The sequence below is a fragment of the Mauremys mutica genome, chromosome 21 (genome assembly GCF_020497125.1).
Source record: "Mauremys mutica isolate MM-2020 ecotype Southern chromosome 21, ASM2049712v1, whole genome shotgun sequence".
Lineage (NCBI taxonomy): Eukaryota > Metazoa > Chordata > Testudines > Geoemydidae > Mauremys > Mauremys mutica.
Genome location: NC_059092.1, coordinates 9,729,282 through 9,753,587, shown reverse-complemented (window position 1 = coordinate 9,753,587; position 24,306 = coordinate 9,729,282). Strand labels below are relative to the sequence as shown.

The 24,306-nt window shown below is 40.2% G+C and overlaps 1 protein-coding gene across 9 annotated transcripts in view; it reads left to right on the top strand.

Annotated features, from left to right (window-relative positions):
- Positions 1–24,306, top strand: part of RERE (arginine-glutamic acid dipeptide repeats) — a 449,440-nt gene that overhangs the window by 141,247 nt on the left and 283,887 nt on the right. For all 9 annotated transcript variants that reach the window (XM_044996656.1, XM_044996655.1, XM_044996658.1 and 6 more), the window contains exon 3: positions 15,714–15,784. In XM_044996656.1, the coding sequence (XP_044852591.1) occupies positions 15,714–15,784 (71 nt within the window). The remainder of the gene's footprint in view (positions 1–15,713; positions 15,785–24,306) is intronic.

The window sequence follows — 24,306 nt, the reverse complement described above, 5'->3', positions numbered from 1 at the left end:
GTGCACAGATACCAGGGGTTTTGAAAATTGCATTAGGGAATTACTTTTGGAGCAGATGAACATGGGAAGATTGTAGCTCCTACACAGAATAACACTCATTAATGTGGAATAGAGTACATCTTTATAAAACTAGGTAAATGGAAATCTGCGTTAAAAGCACTACTAGGAGTGAGTTTGAAGTATTGTAAAGGTGGGGAATTCCTTGAATTTGGCATTTTTCAGGCAGATTGTTTTTCTCATTGCAGTATTTCATGGTCTTTTTGAGACTTTATTGAAGTTTACTATTTAGCTTTAATAGAAAGTTGCACCAGTTTTGGTTAGCACATCATTCTGAAATTTCATGGGGAGGGATTAATTTCTTCTCTGTCATCTGTGAATTAATGGAACACCATACTATCTTGCAGTTGAACTTCAGAATGTAGGTTTTGTAAAACAGTAGTTTCTCAATATATATATTAAAGAAAAAAGGCAATCGGTGTCGTGTGTTGATTGTAAAAATTCACCTGCAGTTTTGCAAACCAAACACATTTGTATAAGTGCATCAAAACTAATGCATTAAACTGACTATAATTAAGTGAAACTGTTATTCTGCTTTAATTGTTCAAATGGAATGTGAAATGCAAGCAGTAAATACAGCTTAAACATTGAAAAGGAAACTATATTTTAAAAATTCCATTTTAACTGTGTCTGCTGAGCTGGTAACACTGGCAAGATATAAATAATTTAACAGTATTCTTTTAATTGTACTTAGAATATTTTCCCCTTGTAACGTGGTCATACCAGCAAAAGACCACTGTGGTGTTTGGTCCTCCTTTCATCCTAAAAAGGTTGTATTGAGCGAGGGATAACCAGAGGCAACAGGTTTGTCACAATGAGGAGAGGTCTGAGAGTACACGTGCAGAAAACCTGCTACCAAGGGAGATATTTCCACGCTATTGAGATAAACAGGCATGGCTCTGCCCAGCCTTCCTCCTTCATTCAAAAGTCCAAGACGTAATGGATGGCTTCACCAAAAGCTTTGCTTCTGGTATTGTGTTGTAACAGGAGTGCTGATCTTACCAGACTGGAAGTCTTTCAAGTTTTGGTCACTCGGGTGTAGAACGTTGTATTCTTCTTCGAGTGATGGTCCCTAGGCGTATTCCATACATGGGATACATGTGTGCACCTTGCGCCTGAGTTTGGAATTTTTTGCAGGCAGTGTCCGTTGGCCTATGTATACGCTGTAGCTCTCCTTGTGCTCTGAACTGAGGGCATAAAAAGTGGTGCGGGCCAATGCTGCTCTGGTTCGTTTGTGTTGCCGGATGGTCTGAGTTGGAATCTTTGGTGTCCTTGGCTCCTTTTTTACTGCAGCAGTTTTTAGTAATTTTAATAGTCTTTATAGTATATTTAGCACAGTATAATTAGATAAAAAGGCCATGTATGCACGGGGAAAACTGATGTTATCACTAACAGAGCTGTAACACCGGTGAATCATCATCAGTTTTGGCCTTTGTTTTTTTCCCCCCACCTGGGAACTTTCTCCCCAAGAAGTCTGAGATTACGCCCAGGGTCCTGGGGTTCAAAAGTTTTCCTGTCCTCGCTCCTTTTCAGTAAGTGACGAACATCAACGCTGCCTGGGTGAGGCTCAGATTTCTACCAAGTCAGCATCTGTTGCTCTTTTGCCCCTAGAACTCACGAGAGTCAGGAACTGAGACTCAAAACATCTCACGGAGAAGGCAATGAAGCCCCAATCAAATCTAGGCTGGGGACCTCCCCCCATGGTACATGAGTCTCACCAAGCAGGCCGCACTCCTCTGAGCACAAGAAGAGACTATCCTGACAATGCAGAGGCGTTTTCCCATCCCATCTGCCAGGCTTGAGGGGCAACGGTTGGTTCTGCCAGAGATAAGGGATCCGAGTTTTTCTTTGGATGAGTCTGAGGCCCTGCAGGAGTCTTTGTGGCATCTGGCAAGAGGTGGCATAAAATAGGAGCCGCAGAAGATCCAGGTTCTGTCCCATGACCAGATATGATTGGCCGAGAGAGAAGTGGGTACTCTATACCCTGGGGAGTGGGGAGTCCTCTGCCAGTTGTACCATCCTACTGGCAGTGTTTGGGAGCTGTCAGAGCCCTACTCTAGACAGCCAGGTTTGGTGCACGAGTCTTATTTGACATTGTCCAGACATCCACAACTGGAGTATTCGGAAAGGGAATGTGAACTGGATCCACTGGTTCCGACTGCTCTAGGAGCAATTCTGTCATTGTCACTGGATGAGGCAGTTAGTCTATTTCCCTTCCATCTCCGGCATGTGAGTTCATGCAGGGTGGGTGCAAAGCTACAGATTCAGCTTGAGGAAGTCCAGAAGCCTCAGCATAGTTCACTAGACATTCTTTAACTTTCTGATCCAAGTCAAGCATAGATGCCTAGTGTTTTTTGTAATCCTAGTTTTTCATTCATTTTGTTCAAACAGGTGTATACAATAGTAAGACTTTATTTTAAAAGAATAAATAAAAAAAGCAAAGGCATCCTGTTGAAGCAGAATAATCTGCTATAAGATCAGCATTACAGCAGCTGCACTAATTTGGTCTGCATAGAAGGCATTTCAAAGCCACTTAGAGTTTAAACAATGGCAAAATCTCCCATTTCATTTTAGAAAACAAGTACTACTTAAGCATTTTAGATCCAAATACCTTATTCAAAGCTGCTACGTTTGATTGTAAAAATGGCAGGTGCATGGGTACCAAATTGCCAGACAAAAGGGAGAGTAACTGACAATTTACTTGACATAAATGTTCTTTGCAGCACAGCAAGCTTAGAAGGGACAGAGAATGCTGCTATTTTAAGCACAGAATAAAGTGGAAATCTACCCAATCAGACATTTGAAATCACTGAAGTGATGCATTCATTCACTTGTTCGCTCCTGAACACCTGTTTCTGCTTGGGGTGCTCCAACAATTTGGAAAATGGCACACTCCTTATCCGTTTGCCTAATCAGGTACCTCCATCTATCAGGTGATAGACTGGGGAGATTTAGAATAGATGCAGTATTCATGTAAATTTTTTCCTGAGGATCTCAAAGGGCATTGCAAACCAATCTTTTACAATCCCAGTGTAGTTTTTCTTTTTTAATAGAAAGGTAAGCTGAGGAGGAGAAGCTAAGTGACTCCTGGAGTTGGTGGTACTGTGGACTAGAACCCAAGTGTCCTGATACCTTGTTTCCTGGCATTTATATGAACGCCTACATAACAGACCAGAGAGGCATAAAAAGAGTGTTTCTAACCTGTTGAGAATAGATATGCATTTAAAAAATCTTGGTGAGCATTTTATTTACCAATTGTGTATCAATGACTTTTTAAGAGGCATTTTGGAATCTCCAGTCAGTGAAACTCAGTGTCCCTCTCTAGTTTCTCCTACGGGAACTACAAAAGTCTACTACTAAATGCATATCTTTTACATAAGTCCCAAACATCCAACAATTGTCCATGAAAACATGTTCATATTTTCATGTTTGGGAATGTTAAATTTGAAGACAGCTAAGGACTCTGCCAGACCACAGTCTAATTCAGGCAGTTATGTAAATATAAATTACATTATTGTAGCACTTTTCATCCTAAAGGATCCCAAAGCATTTTATAAACTCTGTGAAGCACAATTGAAGTGTGGCTACTTCTAGTGGGGGAGAATGGCAGCTAAATAGATGTTTGGAAATAGCATATTTCACAGCAGCTGATAGGAGTCTTTGCCAACAACGTTGGAACAAATGCCTGCTATCTTCCTTGAAATGTTCCATGGAATTGCTGATATTGATGCAGGGCAAAAAGGACTGACCTTTTAGTGATGCAAATACAGTAACTTACACTACCTCTGAAAGAGGAGGTGTTGAGTCAACCCACCTCTTAGGCTAGGTCTACAGTGAGGAGGGATGTTGAGCTAAGATACGCAACTTCAGCTACGCGAATAGCGTAGTTGAAGTCGGCGTATCTTAGGTCGATTTACCTGGCCGTGAGAACGGCGGCGAATCGACCACTGCCGCTTCCCCATCAACTCCGCTTCCACCTCTCACCATGGTGGAGTTCCGGAGTCGACGGCAGAGTGATCGGGGATCCATTTTATCGCGTCTACACTAGATGTGATAAATAGGATCCCCAATAAATCGATCACTACCCGCCGATGCGGCGGGTAATGTAGACGTACCCTTAGACTTTCTGGAAAGCCTATCAGAATAGGATATTTCTAATCTGACGTTGGGACAGTTGAGACATTTCCCCTGTCTTGTACATTTGTAGGAGGGAGGAGACACCCAAAAATGCATCAATAGACCATTCTGGTGTGAATTAGTGACTGAGCATCCTTAACTTTGCTTTTGTCTCTTTGTATTTTCTGGCCCCTGATTGCATTCTGTAGGAAAATCAAAGGTGTATCAGAACCAAATACCAGATCAATCTGTATGTTAGTGTTGCAAGGGGAGCCTTATAAAACACTATGGCCATGCATAGAAAGTGCAGAAAAAATAATTGGTGTGGGAAATCATGTAGCTTGATGCTTGAACTGCAGAACAGTTGCTTTTATAAAATTGGGAACTGCAGACTACAATTAACTGTCATTAATTTTGTTGAATAGAAATATGTTCCATTTACTGTACAATCAGGGGCCAGGCTTGAATGAGTTTAAATAGATGAAATCTAAATTATACTGACAGTCCATTAAACAGCAGCAGAAACCCCTTAAAGAAAATGGATTCACTATGATACTGGTTTATAATAAAATCATTTGCCAAATAAGAACTGCAGCCCAGGCGTCATGAATACTCCTGTGTATTTCAAGTGAGCACTGCAAATTGGTTGAACCATTTATTGCTGAACCAGGGCTCCAGCACATTGTTTTCTGACAAAGAGCCAGCAGTGTTGCTTGAAATCCGCTCGGCAGGAAGTGACACTAAAAGATCAGACTAGCAATTTGTTTGTTGTCAGCCGTATGGGGGAAAGAGGTAACTTTATACCTCCCTACCTGTCACCGCTGATATTTTTCTCTTGAAAACCATGCATAGAATGTTCCCAGTGAATTCCTCTTTGTATTTGTTTCTAAAACTTGGGTTATTAAAGCAGCACACTGTTCATATAGCTGTAGTTAAAGGTCTGTCTGTGTTTCCATTATTGACCCGTATTTTAAAGGGTTTGATGAGCTGGCCTTATTCACAGAGGTCAGGATTCATAGATTCTGAACATAGAGAGGATGATTTTCAAACCAATTGAAAGGTATGCTATATTGTAATACTAGCCTCTGTGGATGTGTATTTTTTGGGTATTGAATGTTTATCCTCCTTGCTACACAATAAAACAGTTACAAAGAGGGTGATGTTCTTAATGTACTGTCATTTGATTGTGAACTTGGTTATTGCAGATATTTGTGTCATCATCCTCATGACAATTCTATTTATTTATTGTGTTAAGTAAGCAGTAGGTGCTTTCAGAAAGTGTAAAGATTATATCCTTGTCTCAAAGAGTTTATATTGTAAATTTGGTCTTTATTTAACCCTGCCTCCCACCCCTTCAACTTGCATTACATTTGAAACAGTGAAGTAAACCAGATCCTTCTAATGAGACTAGTGCTTTGATTTCCAGGACTTCTCAGGAGACTGTACCCTTCTAGGATTCCTCTGACCAGCACTATATTTGTATTGCAGTATTGCCTAGATGCCCCCTTTTTTGCTGAGCACTTGACACACACAGACCTCCCCCCCCCCCACACAAAATAAAAGATGGCCCCCGCCGGAAAGTTTGAGATGAGGGACAACAGGCGTATGTGACAGCTGGGAAGCACAAGGTTGCAGTGAGATGATTGTGATTAGTATAATAAGCAGTGGTCTCAGCACATAAACTGGCTGGCCATTATCCCCATTTTTCTTTTATGCTGAAGTTGCTAAGAAGGGTGAATGTTAGAGATCTGACTTAACCTTTTGAGAACATTAGACTTTCCATGCTGTATCTGATGGAAGAGAAAATGAGAGGGGCTCTGGACAGTAGGCAGAAAGTGGGATGTTGGTGCTGGGAAATGTATTTATGTTGGAGCTCAAATTGCTTTCAGCTAGACTTCGAAAGCTAAGGTTGTGACCGTTCAAGTGAAAGCAGGAGGCTGTACACGTTCCATGTCGGTGGCTTTCAAGGAATATATTTTCTGTGGAAGAAAAGTGCAGTGAGGAGAGCCTCAGGCTTTTATGCTTGGATGATGCAAGTGTTGACTCATACATTAACTAAAACCTGCAAGGCTCCTAACTCTGATGGTGTTTACTATGTGCAGTACATTATTAAAGGCAGAAAAGCTTCATGTGCTGAGGTTGATATTCTTCCTTTTACAAAGTGCTTCTGAAGCCTACGTGTTCTAGCTCTGATTTTTTTTTAAAGGGTCTTTTAGCACGTAAGCAATATCCTTTGGAATGGGGACACCTGGGATGATCCCCACAAGCTCAAAGGTATAATGAATCAGTGCCATGTGTCATGGCAATGCTTTCTGGCTCCAAAGGGTTGGTGGGGGAGATTTAACAGACAATAATTTAATTTATAATGGTTCACATGAAAGAAAGAAAGAGAAGACTGGTGGCAATAGACAGGCAGTGAATCCCATGGGCCACACCATAGGAATTTTAATCCTCTGCCATTGCAGTGATGTAGGCTATGAAGTCTTTTTTTTTTTCCCCCCTGCTATAGAATCTGCCAAGTCACCACCAGCAGACCTGTGGTGGGTAATAGTCTAGATCAAACTACCTATCTTTACCACATGTCTGAGGAGAATGTCTCCTGCTGTAAGGCTCCCTCCTTGCACTTCGCTGAGAAGATTGATCAGTTTCACAGCCATGGTGCTGGAACTGTGGGATCAATACCCACAGCCTAGAGGACAGATGTCCCATCGCTGACTAAAGGTAAATCAGTGGACAGCTTCTCTGGCCCTTTACTGACCAAGTGTAAATGCCTCCCTGAAGGGGGAGGGCAAGCCTTTTTCAAAGAAACAATCCTGGGCCGCAATAGTTTCCCTTTAATGGTGTTGCAGATGTCAGCAGAGAAGACACTTGTACCAATGGTGATGTGGTTGTGTTGTGAGACAGAGGAAGTCAGGAGCAGATGAACAGGCGGAAAGTGGAGGGATGAAAATGGAGGGCTGTGAAGACAGACATGGAAGTCTTTAGAATGCAAGGATAGGAATTTTGAACTGGTCCATGAAAAGAACAGGAAGTTTGTGGAGTAGTTGCAGCTTGGCACCATTGTTGCATGCTTCCCATGATCCTTCTCCATGTATGAGGTGGACAGAAGCATTCTGTTCGGTATGGCTGGACTGTAGATAGCTAACACTTGAAGAAAAAGATCGCAATAGTCAGAGAATGATGTGAAGAAGGCAACAGACATGGCGTCAAGTCAGTGGCATTCATGGGCATTTGTTGCACTATCTTAGTCCATTTTGCTTTGCAGCAGATTCTGCTTGGTGAAGTTTTTATGCAGATATATGCATTTCCCTTCTTCAGCTGCCAGGTGTCAGTAGCTGTAACTGTTAGTCCATGTCAAACTATGTCCTGGGATGAAAACCTGGGGATTTACTCAACCTAGAGCTGTTGACATACTAGATTTGAATGGTTTATTTGCTGTTATGGTCCATTTATGGTCCAAAGCACAGGACTTGGTGGTGATGGAGGATTTGATCTACGCAGACATCTGTTGGGGAAATAACACAGCAGGGCACAGATTATCCAACAAGTTCTTGGAATGTATTGGAGACAATTTTTTATTTAAGAAGGTCGAGAAAGCTACTAGGGGAGAGACTGTTCTAGATTTGATTTTTGACAAATAGGGAGGAACTGGTTGAGAATTTGAAAGTGGAAGGCAGATTGGGTGAAAGTGTTCATGATTCTAAGGAATGGTGAGGGAGAACAGCAAAATAAAGACAATGGATTTCAAGAAGGCAGACTTTAGGAAACTCAGGGTAAGATCCCCTAAGACAGTTGGCAATTTTTTAAAGAGACATTATTAAGGGCACAAGAGCAAACTGTTACCCTGCCTAGGAAAGATAGGAAGTATGGCAAGAGACCACCCTGGCTTAACCAAAAGATCTTCAGTGATTTAAAAATCTAAAGAGTCCTGAAAAAAGTGGAAACTAGGTCAAATTGCGAAGGATGAATATGAACAAATAACACATAGGGACAAAATGAGAGAGACCAAGGCACAAAACAAGATCAAACTAGCTAGAGACATAAAGGGTAACAAGAAAACATTCTATAAATATATTAGAAGCAAGAGGAAGACCAAGGACAGGGTAGGTCTGTTACTCAATGTGGGGGTTAGGGAGAGAGAAATAACAGAAAATATGGAAATGGCAGAGGTGCTTAATGATTTCTTTGTTTCGGTTTTCACCAAGAAGGTTGGTGGTGATTGGACGTCTAACATAGTGAATGTCAGTGAAAATGAGGTAGGATCAGAGGCTAAAATAGGGAAAGAACAAATTAAAAATTACTTAGACATGTTAGTGTTCAAGTAACCAGGGCCTGATGAAATGCATTCTAGAATACTCAAGGAGCTGACCGAGGAGGTATCTGAGCCATTAGCGATTATCTTTGAAAAGTCATGGGAAGATGAGAGAGATTCCAGAAGACTGGAAAAGGGCAAATATAGTGCCAATCTATAAAAAGGGAAATAAGGACAACCCAGGGAATTACAGACCAGTCAGCTTATCTTCTGTACTCGGAAGAAAATGGAGGAAATAATTAAGCAAGCTTTCTTTGACAGCGTAACAAGCCTTGTGGATAGGGGCGAAGTGGTAGATATGATATATCTTGACTTTAGTAAAGCTTTTGGTACTGTCTTATGTGACCACCTCATAAACAAACTAGGGAAATTCAATCTAGATGGAGCTACTATAAGGTGGGTGCAAAACTGGTTGGAAAACCGTTCCCAGAGAGTAGTTATCAGTGGTTCATAGTCATGCTGGAAGGACATAATGAGTGGGGTCCTGCAGGGATCAGTTCTAAGTCCGGTTTTGTTCAATATCTTTATCAATGATTTAGATAATGGCATAGAGAGAACACTTATAAAGTTTGCAGATGATAACAAACTGGCAGGGGCTGCAAGTGCTTTGGAGGACAGGATTATAATTCAAGATGATCTGGACAAACTGGAGAAATGGTTTGAAGTAAATAGGATGAAATTCAATAAGGACAAATGCAAAGTACTCCACTTAGGAAGAAAGTCAATTGCATGCATACAAAACAGGAAATGACTGTCTAGGAAGGAGTACTGCGGAAAGGGATCTGGGAGTCATAGTGGACCACAAGCTAAATATGAGTCAACAGTGTAACACTATTGCAAAAAAAACGAACATCATTCTGGGATGTATCAGGAGTGTTGTAAGCAAGACATGAGCAGTAATTCTTCCACTCTACTCCAGTTGAGGCCTAATCAGTGCGAAGTATTGTGTCCAGTTCTGGGCACCACATTTCAGGAAAGAGGTGGACAAATTGGAGAAAGTCCAGAGAACAACAACAAAAATGATTAAAGGTCTAGAAAGCATGACCTATGAGGGAAGATTGAAAAAAAATTGGGTTTGTTTAGTCTGAAGAGAAGACTGAGGAGGGACGTAACAGTTTTCAAGTACATAAAAGGTTGTTACAAGGAGGAGGAAGAATAATTGTTTTTCTTAACCTCTGAGGATAGGACAAGAAGCAGTGGGCTTAAGTTGAAGCAAAGGAGATTTAGGTTGAACATTAGGAAAAACTTCCTAACTGTCAGGGTGGTTGAGCACTGGAATAAATTGCCCAGGGAGGTTGTAGAATCTCCATCATTGGAGATTTTTAAGAGCAGGTTGGACAAACACCTGTCAGGGGTGGTCTAGATAATACTTAGTCCTGCCATGAGTGCAAGGGACTGGACTAGATGACCTCTCGAGGTTACTGCCAGTCCTATGATTCTATGTACATATGTCCATTTAGTGAGATGAATAGCAGTCTGGGCATCAGGTAGGATTCTCTTGGAAATTAAGTGGTCTGGATTGTGCCTCACACGACCAGAAGTGGGCAGAACTTCAAACACTTAATAGCAAGATGTATTTAATTTCCTTCTTAGGAAAACAGTTTGTCTTGCCTTTATAATGAAGCAGGGTTTGTGTTATGGTTTCCTGAAGAGGAGGCGGAAAAAATCTAATAGAAACAAGCAAATGGCTGAAATGTGATGGCTCAACCTTTCACAAGAAGGCTAACTTGAATTGCTTGGTTGGTTGGTAGCTGCTGATGCAACTGGCAAGAGTAGTGAGCTGGCTGTCAGGAAGAGTGCATATGGGTTCATCACTTCATGATGACAAACGGCCTCAGGCTTCAGTCAGTGATTTACTAGGCAGAGAATAGATTTGTTCAATTTACATAAACCTGCTGATCTGTAAAGGGATTCAGAAGGAAGTAAATTTGTTGTATGAAGAGACTCCTCTTTATTGTATGATGTTTAGTTCTATCTCCTCGTTTGGCTTTCTTTCTTTTTCTGACGAATGGTGGTGTTTGCAGATGGTAAGAAGCGGCAGTAGGCACTCGAACACAAAACTATGCTAGTATTAGAGTGGTGAGAAATGATGAAGCCAACCAATTCAAAATGAAAGCAGACTCTCTCCACTCATAAGATGGCTTGTGCTAAAGCTTTACAAGGATCTGAAATCCCTGAAAAATGGTTACAATAACTAGTCCTGGTTAGTGTAAGGATAGATTCTATTGTAGACTTAGAATGAACTTATTTTTTTATCTGTGGATTTTATTCTCTTAGTGATAGAAAGAAAAGAAATGTGGTGCATGACATGCAACATTGTGGTATCCCAGTTTTAGTCATTTAATATTTGTGATGAGCTTTGAGATCTTTTGAAGGGAGACTCTAAGTGAGAGATTTTATTTATGACATAGATTATGACACTCACTCTGTTTATGGTCCATTACATACATATATATTTTAAGCTTTTAAAAAAAATGTATTTGTATAGTTAACGTTGAAAATGTACGTTGTATACCTAATGGATGGATGGAAACTCCTCCATTTGGCACCCATGAGATATTCAGATTCATAATATAAAAATGAATTAGACTTCTTTCTTTTAAAATGTGGATTTTAGTTTGTGTATTCTTAACCCAACAGACTAATCCCGTGTGTGAATCTGCCTGCTGCACATTGTCTGTCATGCTGAAAGTCTTGGTTAATTTGTTTTGTTAAAAAAAGATTACTACGAATAAGCAGTGGCAGATTTTTTAACATTAGTAAATTGGCTAATTCCCCCCCAGCCTCATCCCCAGCAACATAAAGTATTTGTTGTCTAAATCATACTGATTTAAATCCATGGGTCACTAACATCATGTTGTGGACACTGAGAGGGAGGAAGGGAAAGAGAGACTGTATATCACTTGTTCTCCCAATGATGATCCACCCCCCATCTGCTCTGTAATATTAGGGCAGTATAAAGGAGGCAAAAGTAATTTAATGCACTGGGTTTGGTTGGTTGTGTGTCCTCCTTTTTTTTGTACTGGAATTATTTCTCTCACTGTGCATAGGTGTTGACATTTATTAAGATTGAATCTCCCCTGGGTGCCTGCAGCCCCCAGTCATGTATTCAGGTCACTTTGTAGTTAGGTTCTATCCGCCTGTGTGTTATGCTACCCTTCTGATGTTGGTGTCATTTATAAATAGGATCATTCGTTAAATTTACACCAGATGAACGTTCATCAAGGGGGGGAAAAACTCAGTTGGAATAAGTTATTGTTTTTTTGTTGGCTTTTTTGACACTGAAACATTTAGGAACCCGCCCTCTCCTCCCCCTCCCCCCGCAAGATGCTAGGACCTAGACTGGGTTGTCAGAGCCACAAGTATTACTGCTAGAAAATGAACAGATGCTCCACCACTGAGATATAAGCCTCTCTGTAGACACATGGGAATGCCCTATGGACTATAATTTGAGAAAACACTGGTTCAAATCACAATAGTGTTTGCAGATGCCTCTTCAGTGAATGATAAAATTTTATACTACAAGAGCAAAACACCTCTCAAATTTTATTTACATTTGTGTAACTTAAACAGCCGGAGCTCATTTTTAGGTAACTTGAAAAATAAAAAGATAGGAAAAAATTAGCTTCTTGGCCTGAGTCTTGCATGCCAAATTCCCAGTCCAGAACATCGGAGTCATAAACCCCTGAAGTTAGGAGTTTATAATGGGGATGTCGACTCAAAGCTCTGCTATAATTTTCTTCTCACTTTATCTTATAAATGAATTAAGAAGCTGGGTCAGAACAGGGCATTCTTTCAATTTCTGTTGTCAATTGGAGACAAGCTTGACTGATGCTGATAAAATTATGAATTCAGACTGCTCCAGATTCTAATCCCTCTGTGTTTTATGTCTTTCTATAAAATAAGCAATAGGTTTCATAGCTTTATTTAAAAAAAAGAAAAAGTTGTGCCAAGCTCATTTGACTTTCTCAAATGCTGCCACAAAATGATTAACAGCACAAGTCCTGATGGATAGCAACTGGTGTGATAAAGTAGCCTGTTTTACAAAGCATGGTGTTGCGTGTAGGAATTTGGCATATGGATTTACAGGCGTTGGCTAAGTCAGGTTACCATGGTTTCCTTATAAACACTCAGCAGGAAGTGACTTTTTGTTCAATAACAAGGCATTACCATGTAAGTAAAAAAGGAAGGCTGCTATGCTGTTTGTGAGGATCCACCAGCCCAGATGCTAGACTATTCCTGTATGGGAGACTATCATTCAGGCAGGATTTAGCCAACCAGAACTTAGTTTGTTCTTTGCACCATTGCTATACAGCTCATCCTGTCTCTCTTCTGCAAATTGATGTTCCGTTTTTCTTCGATGAATGTAACTTTTGATGCACACATGGCAGCTAGCAAAGAGAGAGTGGTTTAAGAAAAAGGGGTGGGGTATAGGGGTAGAAAATGCTCCATCCTTTCCCTTGTGGCTTCGAGGGTTTTTGGGGGGGCTTGAACACCACTTCAGTCGATAAAGCTGTGCCAAGTGCCCCTGATACTTGAGCTCTCATTCTGGCTGGAGTTTGTTGTTGGCAGGCTTCAAACAGTTGCAGTGATTGCTTTTAGCTATTTGATACCTTACAAATCCTTTAGGAATATGTGTCACAATGAGCAGCATTTGTCAGTTAGGGAGTTTCTTGCAATGCAAAAGGCAAGGTAACCCTCTGTCTGAATTAGTTACTTTTGTGCTTAGACCTAAACTTGAAGTGTAAGCTCTTTCAGACAGGAACATTGTCCATTCTAGAGGAAAATGCTGTCATATGGATTCATGGATTAATAGAACTGAGGACCCTAATTTTTGCTTTGTTTTCTTTAACTGAACATGCAATTTCAATATCTTGCTGGGTATGCTTGAGTGTTCAAGAGGAATAGGGTGAGATTATTTTCCAATATGCTGTGGCAAGCAGGCACTGGTCTGCCATCACTGGTTAACTGGGGTTGTGGTGGAAAATTTGATGTTTGATGTTGACTGAATGGGTCTTGCCTCATTGAGGGTACTGGAGGAGGAAAAACTCTGCAAATGGGTTGGTGGATCCAAGACATAACCACATTAAGTTCCAGGTAATAATCCCTTCTTGGATTGATCATTTTTAAAAAATGGAATTTAAGTTTTAGGGGAATGGTGGTTGGCCTAGGACAAAAGGAAATCATACATGGAAACATGCAGTAGCAATCTGGAAGAAAGCAAGTTTGGGGAAGTTCAGGATAGACAGGGGAAAATTGGTTTATGCTTCAGTTTAGTTGGTCCGAACTTGTTCCTTATGTCACACTGGAGGATACTTTCCTTACTCCTTATTTAGGTGTTCCTGGTATGTACAACGCAAGTCCTGCTGTCACATAAAAAGTTTCTTGCTAGGAAGCCCAGTTGGATGGATGGTTTTGTGGTTAAGGCACTGGACTGGTACTTAACAGATTTAATTCCTGGCACAAATGTTCTCTGAGGCCTTGGCAATTTGCTTGATCTCTGGGTGCTGCAGTTTCCTATCTGTATAATGGAGATATTTACTTTTCACCCCTCACACTTTTGTCCATGTAAACTGTAAACTCTTTAGGACAGGCTTCCTCTTCTGTGTTTGTACAGTTCCTAAAACACTGGGGCTAGTGGGCTACTGTGAAACAATCAATTATCTGCACTGTAAGGGTTAAGGTGACTTAGTCAGAGCCCCGCCTCATTGTAGCCTCCTGCATCAGTTATCCCTTCCCCAGCCTTTTTTCATCTCGTTCGTACAACGTATGCGTGGAACTCCACTGCCTTTTGCTGTGATACTACTACAGTCTAGCAGTATTGGGTTAGGTTAGTAGCAATTGCATGGTAGACCACCAACTAATGTAGGAACTGGTGTTTAAGAAGGTAGCACTTTTGAGGCATTACGTCACTGCCACATTTTGAATGAGCTGTAAAACCGAGGTCCTCACCAATTACAGCCATGGCATCCATCACAGAAGTACTAGAGCCTTTGAGCCTGGTGTCTTGCTCAACTTCCAGCTTTGATAATCATGTTCTATCTCTCTAGATTCTTACTGCAATTTCAGTTGTTTTAAGATACTGATGTTAAGCGGTTGCTGAGTTTTATCTCTGACGTGACTGCTTTTCAGTGGTGGAAGAAGTGATTCCTACCCAAGTGAAGTTTGAATATTGCTGAATAGTGTTTTTAAAGCACTATATTCTCTGTCAGTTTAAAATATTTATTATGATGATGCATTCATAAGTATAGTCATCTAAGCAGAAACTGCATTAGTTTTCCCCTCATCATTTTTCTTTTACAGTTATTAGGAAATAAGACAATGGGAGAAAGGCTAGTTGTATTTTGAGCACCTGAGGTTTTACTAAGGTACACGTCTTTTGGAGAAGTGTGTAGATTCATAGAGAAAGAAAGAAGTGTGTAGATTCATGGAGAATCTGAATAATTGTGTGTGAATATAAATGAAAAGAGCAGAATCTATCCATGAAATATTTGCTTGACTTTGTGAGCAACATCTCTGCTTTCTAGCAAGCTGTATGTGGATTTTCCCATTTCTAAGGTCATTATCATTAACCAGGCAATTCTTTCTCCATTCAGTGCTGTTTTTTTTCGTTCTAAAACAGTGCTTTTGTTGTGATTATTGCTGGGATTGTCTTTGTAACACAACAGATCTCATTTTACAGCAACCTTTTAGTGTCCAGTTGTCAAAAACAAACAAAAATAATTACTCAGCCTCTGTCATGTGAAATGTAATTTGAGAAAGCTCAGTTCTTCCCTGAGGAAAATCTAATTTAGTTTACTGCATTCCAGCTATGATTGGTTGCCTTGGTTTTCTTTTCAATTAGAAAAGAAAATATGTTAGTGTTAAGTTTTTAATAGTGAGTTAAACAGAAGAGATTTGATTAGTTTCCTCTGTTGTTTTAGTCTGGTCCATAGGTTATGACCTCATCGTTGTATTAGCTAAATTTAGAAGTCTTGTCCGAGTTAATTTGTTTTCTGAACAAAACGTTGCATAAAAATTCACTTTGATTTTAATAAACTATTACTTTGTTTAGGATTAAAATTCTAGCTTCTATTTTTAGACCAAGCATAGAAGATTTACATTTTATATAATAAACATTGTGGTTCTCTTAGATTATACTGTTTTTTTAATGTGTCCTGTTTTGTATTCTTACTGTCTGAGGTACAGAAGTTAATTGCCATTATTTTAAATTATTTCTTTTTTAAAGATTGCGTATATATTGAAAGTCGCCGGCCGAACACCCCATACTTCATCTGCAGCATTCAAGACTTCAAATTGGTAAGCAGTGTTTTCCATGTTTTTTCCTAACACAGTGGTGATATTGCACAATCTTTTACTCCCTTTAACCTTTCTCCTTTAGTAATACTTTAGTAACTTTGTCACTATTGAAACAATGAAGTGCCCCGGTACAGGCAGAGCTAGTTGGTTAATTGGGAGAGACAGAGAACTCTTCACAAGGTTTTATAATCTACATAGCTACCTATTGTACTTTGAGTGCTCGAGGGGGACGTCGTACGGTGGTTTACTGTTTTGCTGGAAAAGCTGATTAAAACATCGTCTAGATCAGAGGTCGGCAACCTTTCAGAAGTGCTGTGCCAAGTCTTCATTTATTCATTTAAGGTTTCGAGTGCCAGTAATATATTTTAACATTTTTAGAAGGGCTCTTTCTATAAATCTATAATATGCAACTAAACTATTGTTGTATGTAAAGTAAATAAGGTTTTTAAAATGTTTAAGAAGCTTCATTTAAAATTAAATTAAAATGCAGAGCCCCCCGGACCGGTGGCCAGGACCCGGGCAGTGTGAGTACCACTGAAAATCAGCTCACGTGCCGCAGGTTGCCTACCCCAATCTAGATACTATACTGTAATGATAAATTCTCTATAAATAAATGCTGAAGATGGAGTTGTGGGCTATCAAGAGTTGTGGTTTGGTAGCCTGTTGGACTACGCGGATACAGGACTGGAGTTGAGATTTAATGACTCCCTCACCATCTCCTCTTAAGGACACTTGTCATGAAAACTGTTAGATTAAAAAAAAATCATTCAAATCTCCTTTCAAATCCTTCTATCTTAAATTAATTTTTAATTCAAGGACACGTCACCACAGTAAGAACTTGAGAGAAGTGTGATAGTGTGATTCCTTCCCCTCCCCCAAATCCATAGCTTTGTAACATGAAATAAGTTTAACCAAATCCCTCTGCTAGTTTTAAGTGGGCTACACACACTTATTATAGTGATACAGTACAGTAGGAAACCTCCACCTTCCTTCTCCAGGTGTTACAGCATAGGTGGCATCTGTTTTTCTCAGGCCCCTGTATACCCAAGAGTAATCAGGGTGAGTTAGCTAGAATGAGGTCCTTAACTGAGAATCTCCTTTATTTTAGCGGCTTTGGTGTCACAAATGTTTATATAACTTAAAAGTTAAAGCAATAAATAATTACAGGACCAGGGTGACATATTACTAGTTTAGATTACCTACCATCTGTTTCTGCTAAAGGTTCTCTTTCCTTTCTCTGGATGCTCCCTCCAACCCCCAGTTAATTTTGCAGGGCTGCAGTGTGGGAGAATGTCTTCTTTCCTTTCGCCTGTTACATTGATGGCTTTCTTCTTCAATATTTATGTCCATGCTAGTTTTCTGTTTTTCCAGAGGTGTCTATTTACAGTATCCATCCTTTCAGGTAATTTTTCACACCCTTCCCTGACTTTTCTGAAGCCTAGCAGCTACCTGTTTCTTGAACTTGGTTATTACTTCCACATTTGCTGCTTTTCTGTGATCTCTAACAAGTACAATACGGTTACACCATGAAAAATACTTAAGTGTAAAGAAAAAAAAATGTTGGCTTTTATCTACCAGGTTCTAAGAATGCGTTAAACCCCATTTGTACAATTTTTGCACGTTAGCAGGTGCCTTCATGTTTCAACGGAATCTCTCATGAAATGCTGAATTACAATATGATAGTTGCCATTCTGGATAGAAGTTCCTGCTGAGTTACAGTAATTGCTCAGGGTATTAACAGCAATAAAAGCTGAAGCTTCTGTTGTCAGTATTGGTCTAGTACAACACATTAAAGCTGTCTGCAAAACAATGTGGGAAGCAAAGTGCAATATATTTTGATCCTTTTTTTAAAAAAAACAAAACCACCAACAACCACCTCACACGGTGTTTCTTACATTTGTTTTGGTTTTGAGGTTCTGTATGCAGCTCACACTTGCAGGGATTTATAATAGTAGGAATGCTGCTGATTCCTATTTATGGAAGGAATATAGTTGCTGTATGCCTATCCCCTTCACACTGTAGATTCTTTAATTCCCCTGATGGGTTTGTCAATAAAATCGGGGGCATAATGAGCGCTTAAAAAGAGACTGATGTTGGTTTTGCTAACAGAAAATGGATCTGCAGTGTTTTTGTCACGGTTGATCTATTTGCTGAGGAAAGGGTAGTATGTACAGTGGAAAGGACACTTGATCTCTCTGCTATGCCAGATTCCAACAAGAAAACACAATTTTGTTTTGCCCTTAGCAAAACATGTCAAGTGAAGCAGGAGGAAAAAAAAAAAAAGCAACAGCTTTGAAATGTCATCAACTAATTAAGTACATTATCTTTTTGGTTATCATAAACTAATGTGGGTTTGGATGCACAGCTGACAGTTTTTTACTTCCTTGGTGGTTCAAGCGATTTTGGTGCAATCCAGGCACAGAACTTTTCCCTAGTTATGTTTTTACACCCAGAATGGGTGGGGAAGGGGCGGAGAAAGAACCATTGACCATATATGACAGGTTCAGTCACCAAGACCCCCTTGGGACTGTCACCTGACGTGCTGGAATGACCTCTGAGCCTGTTTTCCCTGCCAGCTTGGGACTCGAGAACCCTGCCTTGTTGAGCTAGACACACTAGCCTGCTGCAACACAGACCCAGGTCTGGCCCATGCCCCCAAAGCTGCAGGCTATAACCAAAAACTGCTCAGCAGGTCACCTATCTCCAGCACCCAGACACCTGTTCCCAATGGGATCCGAATAAATCAGTTTTATTCTGTGTAAAGCTTATACAGGGTAAACTCATACATTGTCCACCCTCTATAACACTGTTAGAGAGAGATGCACAGCTGTTTGCTCTCCCAGGTATTAATCACTTACTCTGGGTTAATTAATAAACAAAAGTGATTTTATTAAATATAAAAAGTAGGATTTAAGTGGTTTTAGGTAATAACAGAACAAAGTAATTCTCCAAGCAAAATAAAGCAAAAACATGCAAGTCTAAGCCTAATACATTAAGAAACTGATCACAGGTAAAATCTCACCTTCAGAGATGCTCCAATAAGTTTATTTCACAGACTAGATGCTTTCCTAGTTTGGGCCCCTTCCTTTCCCCGGTACAGACCTTGTTAGTCCCAGCAGACATTTTAGGTGGAAACCAGGGGTGTTCTCATGGCTGACAGCCCTGTTTGTCCTGTTCCACCCCCTTTATAGCTTTTGCAGCAGGCAGGAATCTTTTATCTCTCTGGGTCCCACGCCAAATGGAAAAGCACCAGGTTTAAGATGGATTTCAGTATCGGGTGACATGGTCACATGTCCTGTGAGACCCCAGCCTCCGTTCTTCCAGGGCTGGCCCGCACGCACCCAGGAAGGTTTGCAAGTAAACAGATCATTTACAACCAATTGCCCTAGTCAGTGAGAGCCATCAAGCTTCCAAACCACCATTAATGGCCCACACTTTGCATAATTACCATAGGACCTCAGAGTTACACTTCATATTCCTAGTTTTAGATACAAGAATGATACATTCATACAAATAGGATGAACGCACTCAGTAGATTATAAGCTTTGTAATGATACCTTACAAGAGACCTTCTGCATAAAGTGTATTTCAGTTACATTATATTCACACTCATAAGCATATTTCCATAAAACATCATGGAGTGCAATGTCACAATTTGCATTTTACAAATGGTGACAGCGGGGTCCAGAGGTGAAGTAACCTGTCTAAGATGACATGCAGCTTCGCAACAGAGCTGAGACTAGAACCCAAGAGTCTTCATTCCTGGTTCAGTGCCTAATTCTTCTGTGTCTAATTACACGTAGAGAAAATGTACCAGGGATTTACGCCTATGGATATGGCTACTGAAATTCCCTTTTCATTCTGAAACCTTAAATTGAAAACAGACTTGGGTCTTCCAATAGTAGGTCTTAAATCACCACTGTTCTCCCCCCCCCCCAGATTGCCAAGTATGACACCCAATAATTTCAGTGATATATCCAAACCCTTCTACTTAAAAAAATAAAAATTAAAAAAAATTAAAAAAAAGGGCGGCGGGAGAAAGTTGCTAGATATACCCTTAGAATGGCTGAGATCTCATGTTGAAAGACTCCCTTTTCACTTTAATAAAACTTGATCAGGATGATTAATTGTGTAATTAAAACTTTCTTGCCTGTCTCACCTCTGCTAAAATTAAAGTGAATTAAACAAAAAAAGTGGTGGGGGAGAGAGGTAGGATGACACCCAGCTTGATGGATCTGTATGGACTGAACTGCCATTGCTGCCTCTGAAAGTGATAGGTTCACATGGCAAGTGCTGAGGATTGTTTCAGAACAGCCTATAGTCTAATCTCTAGATTGTGCTGCCTAGGAAGAAAAACAATAATCGTCCTCCCCTCACATTCTCTTTCAGTCTCCCACTGTCATAGCATGTACGTTGCTGTATTTTCTCACATTAGTATATTGCACTTATATTACAAGTCCCTCTGACAGTTTAAGATGAATCAAGTCTGCTAAAAGAGATACTAGAAGAACATCTCTTTTCATTTCCTGAAGAACAGTCCCTGCTCACCAATAGCCATTAAGTCCCAGTGATAAAGCTTTAGTTACTACTGCTGTTCGCTTTGTAATCTGTCTCTACTGCTGTGCTGTTCATGATTTTGTTTCACTTGGACATCTACAGTGTTGAGGAGTTGGTTCATTCTCTCCATAAATTGCTCCTCAAGTGTTAATGGGTCTAGGAGCAGCAGCAGACTTGGTTCCAAAGCTCATTGTTACAGACTTCATTTGAGATCAGAAGCTAACCCTTCACATTTTTCTATGGCACCTGGAAATCAATTGGGGGCTAGAGGAAAGAAAGCAGGAGGAGATCATAAAGTGATTTTGCCTTTCTAGGTACACTGTATTAGAAATTGTCACAGATAACATTTGTGCTCTCCTATGTAAGGCATTTTAATGATGGGCTATCTCCTTCAAATAGTCAGTTACAATAAAACTAACTGTAAATGGAATTGTGAAGTAAAGAATGATGTCTGAGATGATCTAAAGATAAATCTGTATCCTCTGGAATAAAAACTCTGGATGAAATCCTGGCCTCATTGAAGTCATTGGCAAAACTGCCATGGACTTCAGTGGCATCAGGATTCTGCTCTCTCTTCGGGCAACAGCTACTTGAACGTCTAAGAATGAAGCTTCCATCCATAAGCCAAGTATGGTAGTGCCATGGAGTCCATTTTCTTTTTTCTAAGTCACTTATAGGCCAGTTTGATATCTTTGCTTATGTCATAAGCAACCTGAGTAGCCTCATGGGTTTCAGTGGGACTACTCAATATGCATAAGAGTATCAGTCTGACCCTATTTGTAGGATGTATGGTGGCTACTAAAGATTAACTTCTAGCAGACAACGCCTCCAATTTAATAGTCTTAATATCTTTTGTAACATTTGTTATTAATCCATACAATCTTTGATTGATTCTGCTAATCTCTATCTGTACTCAGGACAGTATCTTTCTTCTATGATATGTTAGTCATGCTGACCTAGAACTGACATTCATAGTCTCATATGATGGTGGAAAACTGGTACAAAAGACGTACTGTAGTCAGTTACTGCTAGCCCAGATATCTATGTCATGCCTATCTAATAACTCAGCACAAAAATAATTTGCTCAAAGGCCGACTCTACATTGGCGGTGCCAGGCATGAATAAAGGTTGCTGTCCTAGCCTGGGGTAGGAACTCACTGGGAGCTAAATTTTCAGGTATAATGGTGACAGGCATTGTGCCCTTGCCAAGTGGGAGATGGTATGCCTTGGGCTAACATTAGTTAGGAGCTCTTCTCTTAGGGAGCTAGTGCCATGTGACAGCCTTTTCTCTCTACCATTGCACCACTGCAGAGTGTAATGCCAGCTATCACTGTAGGAGTCACATTATCTTTAAAAAGTACATTTAGGGATTGTTTATGGTTTAATGACTCTTGAGAGAATGAACGTGAACTAAATATATACAACCGTGTCAAAAACTTAACAGAAATACCAGTCTGTCATGAGATTTTTTTGGCCATAACTTACTTTCTTGTTCTGAAATACCTTCTAAACATGATAAATGACCCTTTAATGAAAAGTCTCAACTTTTTGTTGAAAATTACTTTGAGGAAATTGGTGTTGATCTGAAGGTGGAGGATGGTTAATAGAATGTTGCTAAGGAAGAAAGGATTTAACAATATTGCTTGTTTTTCAGTACCAGCATCTCTGTGCCAGTCATGAGTTTAATAAATGTTTCACTCAAATTTGCTCTGAAAGGACCACATTTTTTTTTTGCAGAATTTAATTGAATTAAAGTACTGCACTTTATAAGGCCAGAGGAAAAAGAAAACATTCATGTAACTGTATTTAAGCTTCCATAAAAGTGAAAATTCAGCCACAAATTGCTTAATAAATTCTCAGTATTTATATTTCAAGCTTTGAAAATGGCACAGTTGGTGAACTAAAAAACTTTAACTGCTTGGTGTACATGGTGGTGGTTCACTTTGAGAGCTGTTTTGTTGAGAGCATTAATATACTCAGCTTTTGACTTGGGGGATAAGAAAACTCTCTGTTCATGATCAAATTCAGTATGAATGTAATATCTGATACTGCGCGTCTTTCATTGAGGACTATATCATCATAGGCAGAAGGATTTGATGATCTAATGGGTTTTTCCATCTTTGATTACCATGTTTCTGATGAGAATTTGCATTCCGTGTTGGTCTGAAGTACATACAGAAGGTCCTTCACCAGGAAGGATGGGTTTGGGGTTGAGCGAGGGAACAGAAAACATATTTGGTTAAAAGAATGCTGTCATGGGATTTATGAAATAGACTTTTCGCTCATTACAAACATGACTTAGAAGTTTGAAACTGGAAATAATTAACCAATTTTTTCTGCAGTTGAATGAATACACATTGGTAGTTGTTGAAGGGTTGTTTGTGAATGCCAGGCTGCGGGAACTGAAGTATTTACCTTTGGGGTAGGGAAGGAAGCACAAAGAAAGACATTAACTTTACAAATTGGTTTTAGGCCTATTGACCATAACGCTCCCTTTCACATATTCTCTGTATATCTTCTGTGAGGTCTTTACTTTTCACTTACTGCAAACACCTATTTTAGGACTGCCGCTCACAAGGCCCCTTCAAACGCTCTAGATTCTGGAGCAGGGTGGAGTGCACATGCCAGCTTTGAAAAACGAGGGCCACTTAGGCATTACAAGAGGACACTTGTACCCTCCACTCACTTTGCAACAAATCTTTGTGCTACACAACTACCAAGAATCATGCCTGTATTTTCTAAAAGCTATTAATTTTTTTTAAACATTAAAGTACTGTTGTGATAATCGAGCCTACAAATTTACCCTGATTATGAGTTTAACTGTGTAAGAAGAGAGTGTAAGTGGAATGGTACAATAACCTACAACAAGAAATGCTAATGGGAAAAGTTGCATAAGTGAGACACTGACTTAGTACAAACAAAAAGGCAGACTGATATTCTTCAAGGACTGTGTTAAGATGAGTGGTAAATAAGAGGAGTAGAGGACCAGAAAAGAATGGCTCAGAAGTGGTGTGTTGCAAATTAGGCCTAATTGGTGGACAAAATAATGAAGGGATGGGCTATTTCACTCATCACTCCCTTTTGTGGTTCTTAAAGAAACACTAGTAGAAAAGCTGACTGTTGACATGAACTTCACCATCATGACTGCCATCCCCACCATCTCCTGGGAACCTGGACCATCTGGATCCTAATTCTGATAAATGTTCTGACCAAACCACAGAGAGGGCCAGATACTATCACCACCTCCACTGGCTCCAGCTAAATGCCAGCCAGCTGGGATATGAGACTTTGTCCCCCCCGCATCCCTTTTCCTCCATGTATCCTTGTTCTTCCCTGCCTTATTTCTTCTTTCTTATCTCTCTTTTCCTTCTGTATCATCAGAATCTGGCTTAGCCAGCCAAGACAGTGTGTTTTGCAACATTGCTGTAAGCTTGTGACCAGCAAGAGGCAGCTAAAGGCAATGTCCTAAATAGCCCGATGCTGGTACAAGTTTACCTGGTCTTAGAGTGACTAGGAAGATTATGTGCTGTCTCTGTTTTCCCCCCAGCAATCAGATGGCAAATGCAAGTCAACGTCAGAGACAGAAGCTGCATTTTCTCTCTGCTAGTCTTCTCTCTCCCCGTCTCCCACTATTTTGCATTAAACCAAGCCTGTGCTAACAGAACCCAAGTTCTAAAGATACCCTCTGCTTTCAGTTTGGATGTAATATGCACTTAAAGTGAGGTGGGGGGAGGGGGGGAGGAAACAGGCCAGGTCTTGGGGAATCTTCATTGCCCTCCTCAGAGGTTTCATCCTATTGAGTCTTTACCATGGGCCTGATTTTTCAGAGTTGTTGAGCACTCACAGGTCCCACTGACTTGAGTGGGAGTTGTGGGAGCTCAGCACTTCTGAAAACTGGACCTGTAGGTTCTTAGTATTTGCCTGGTCTGGTATCATATAGTGCAGGGTTGCTTTCTCTAAGCTGA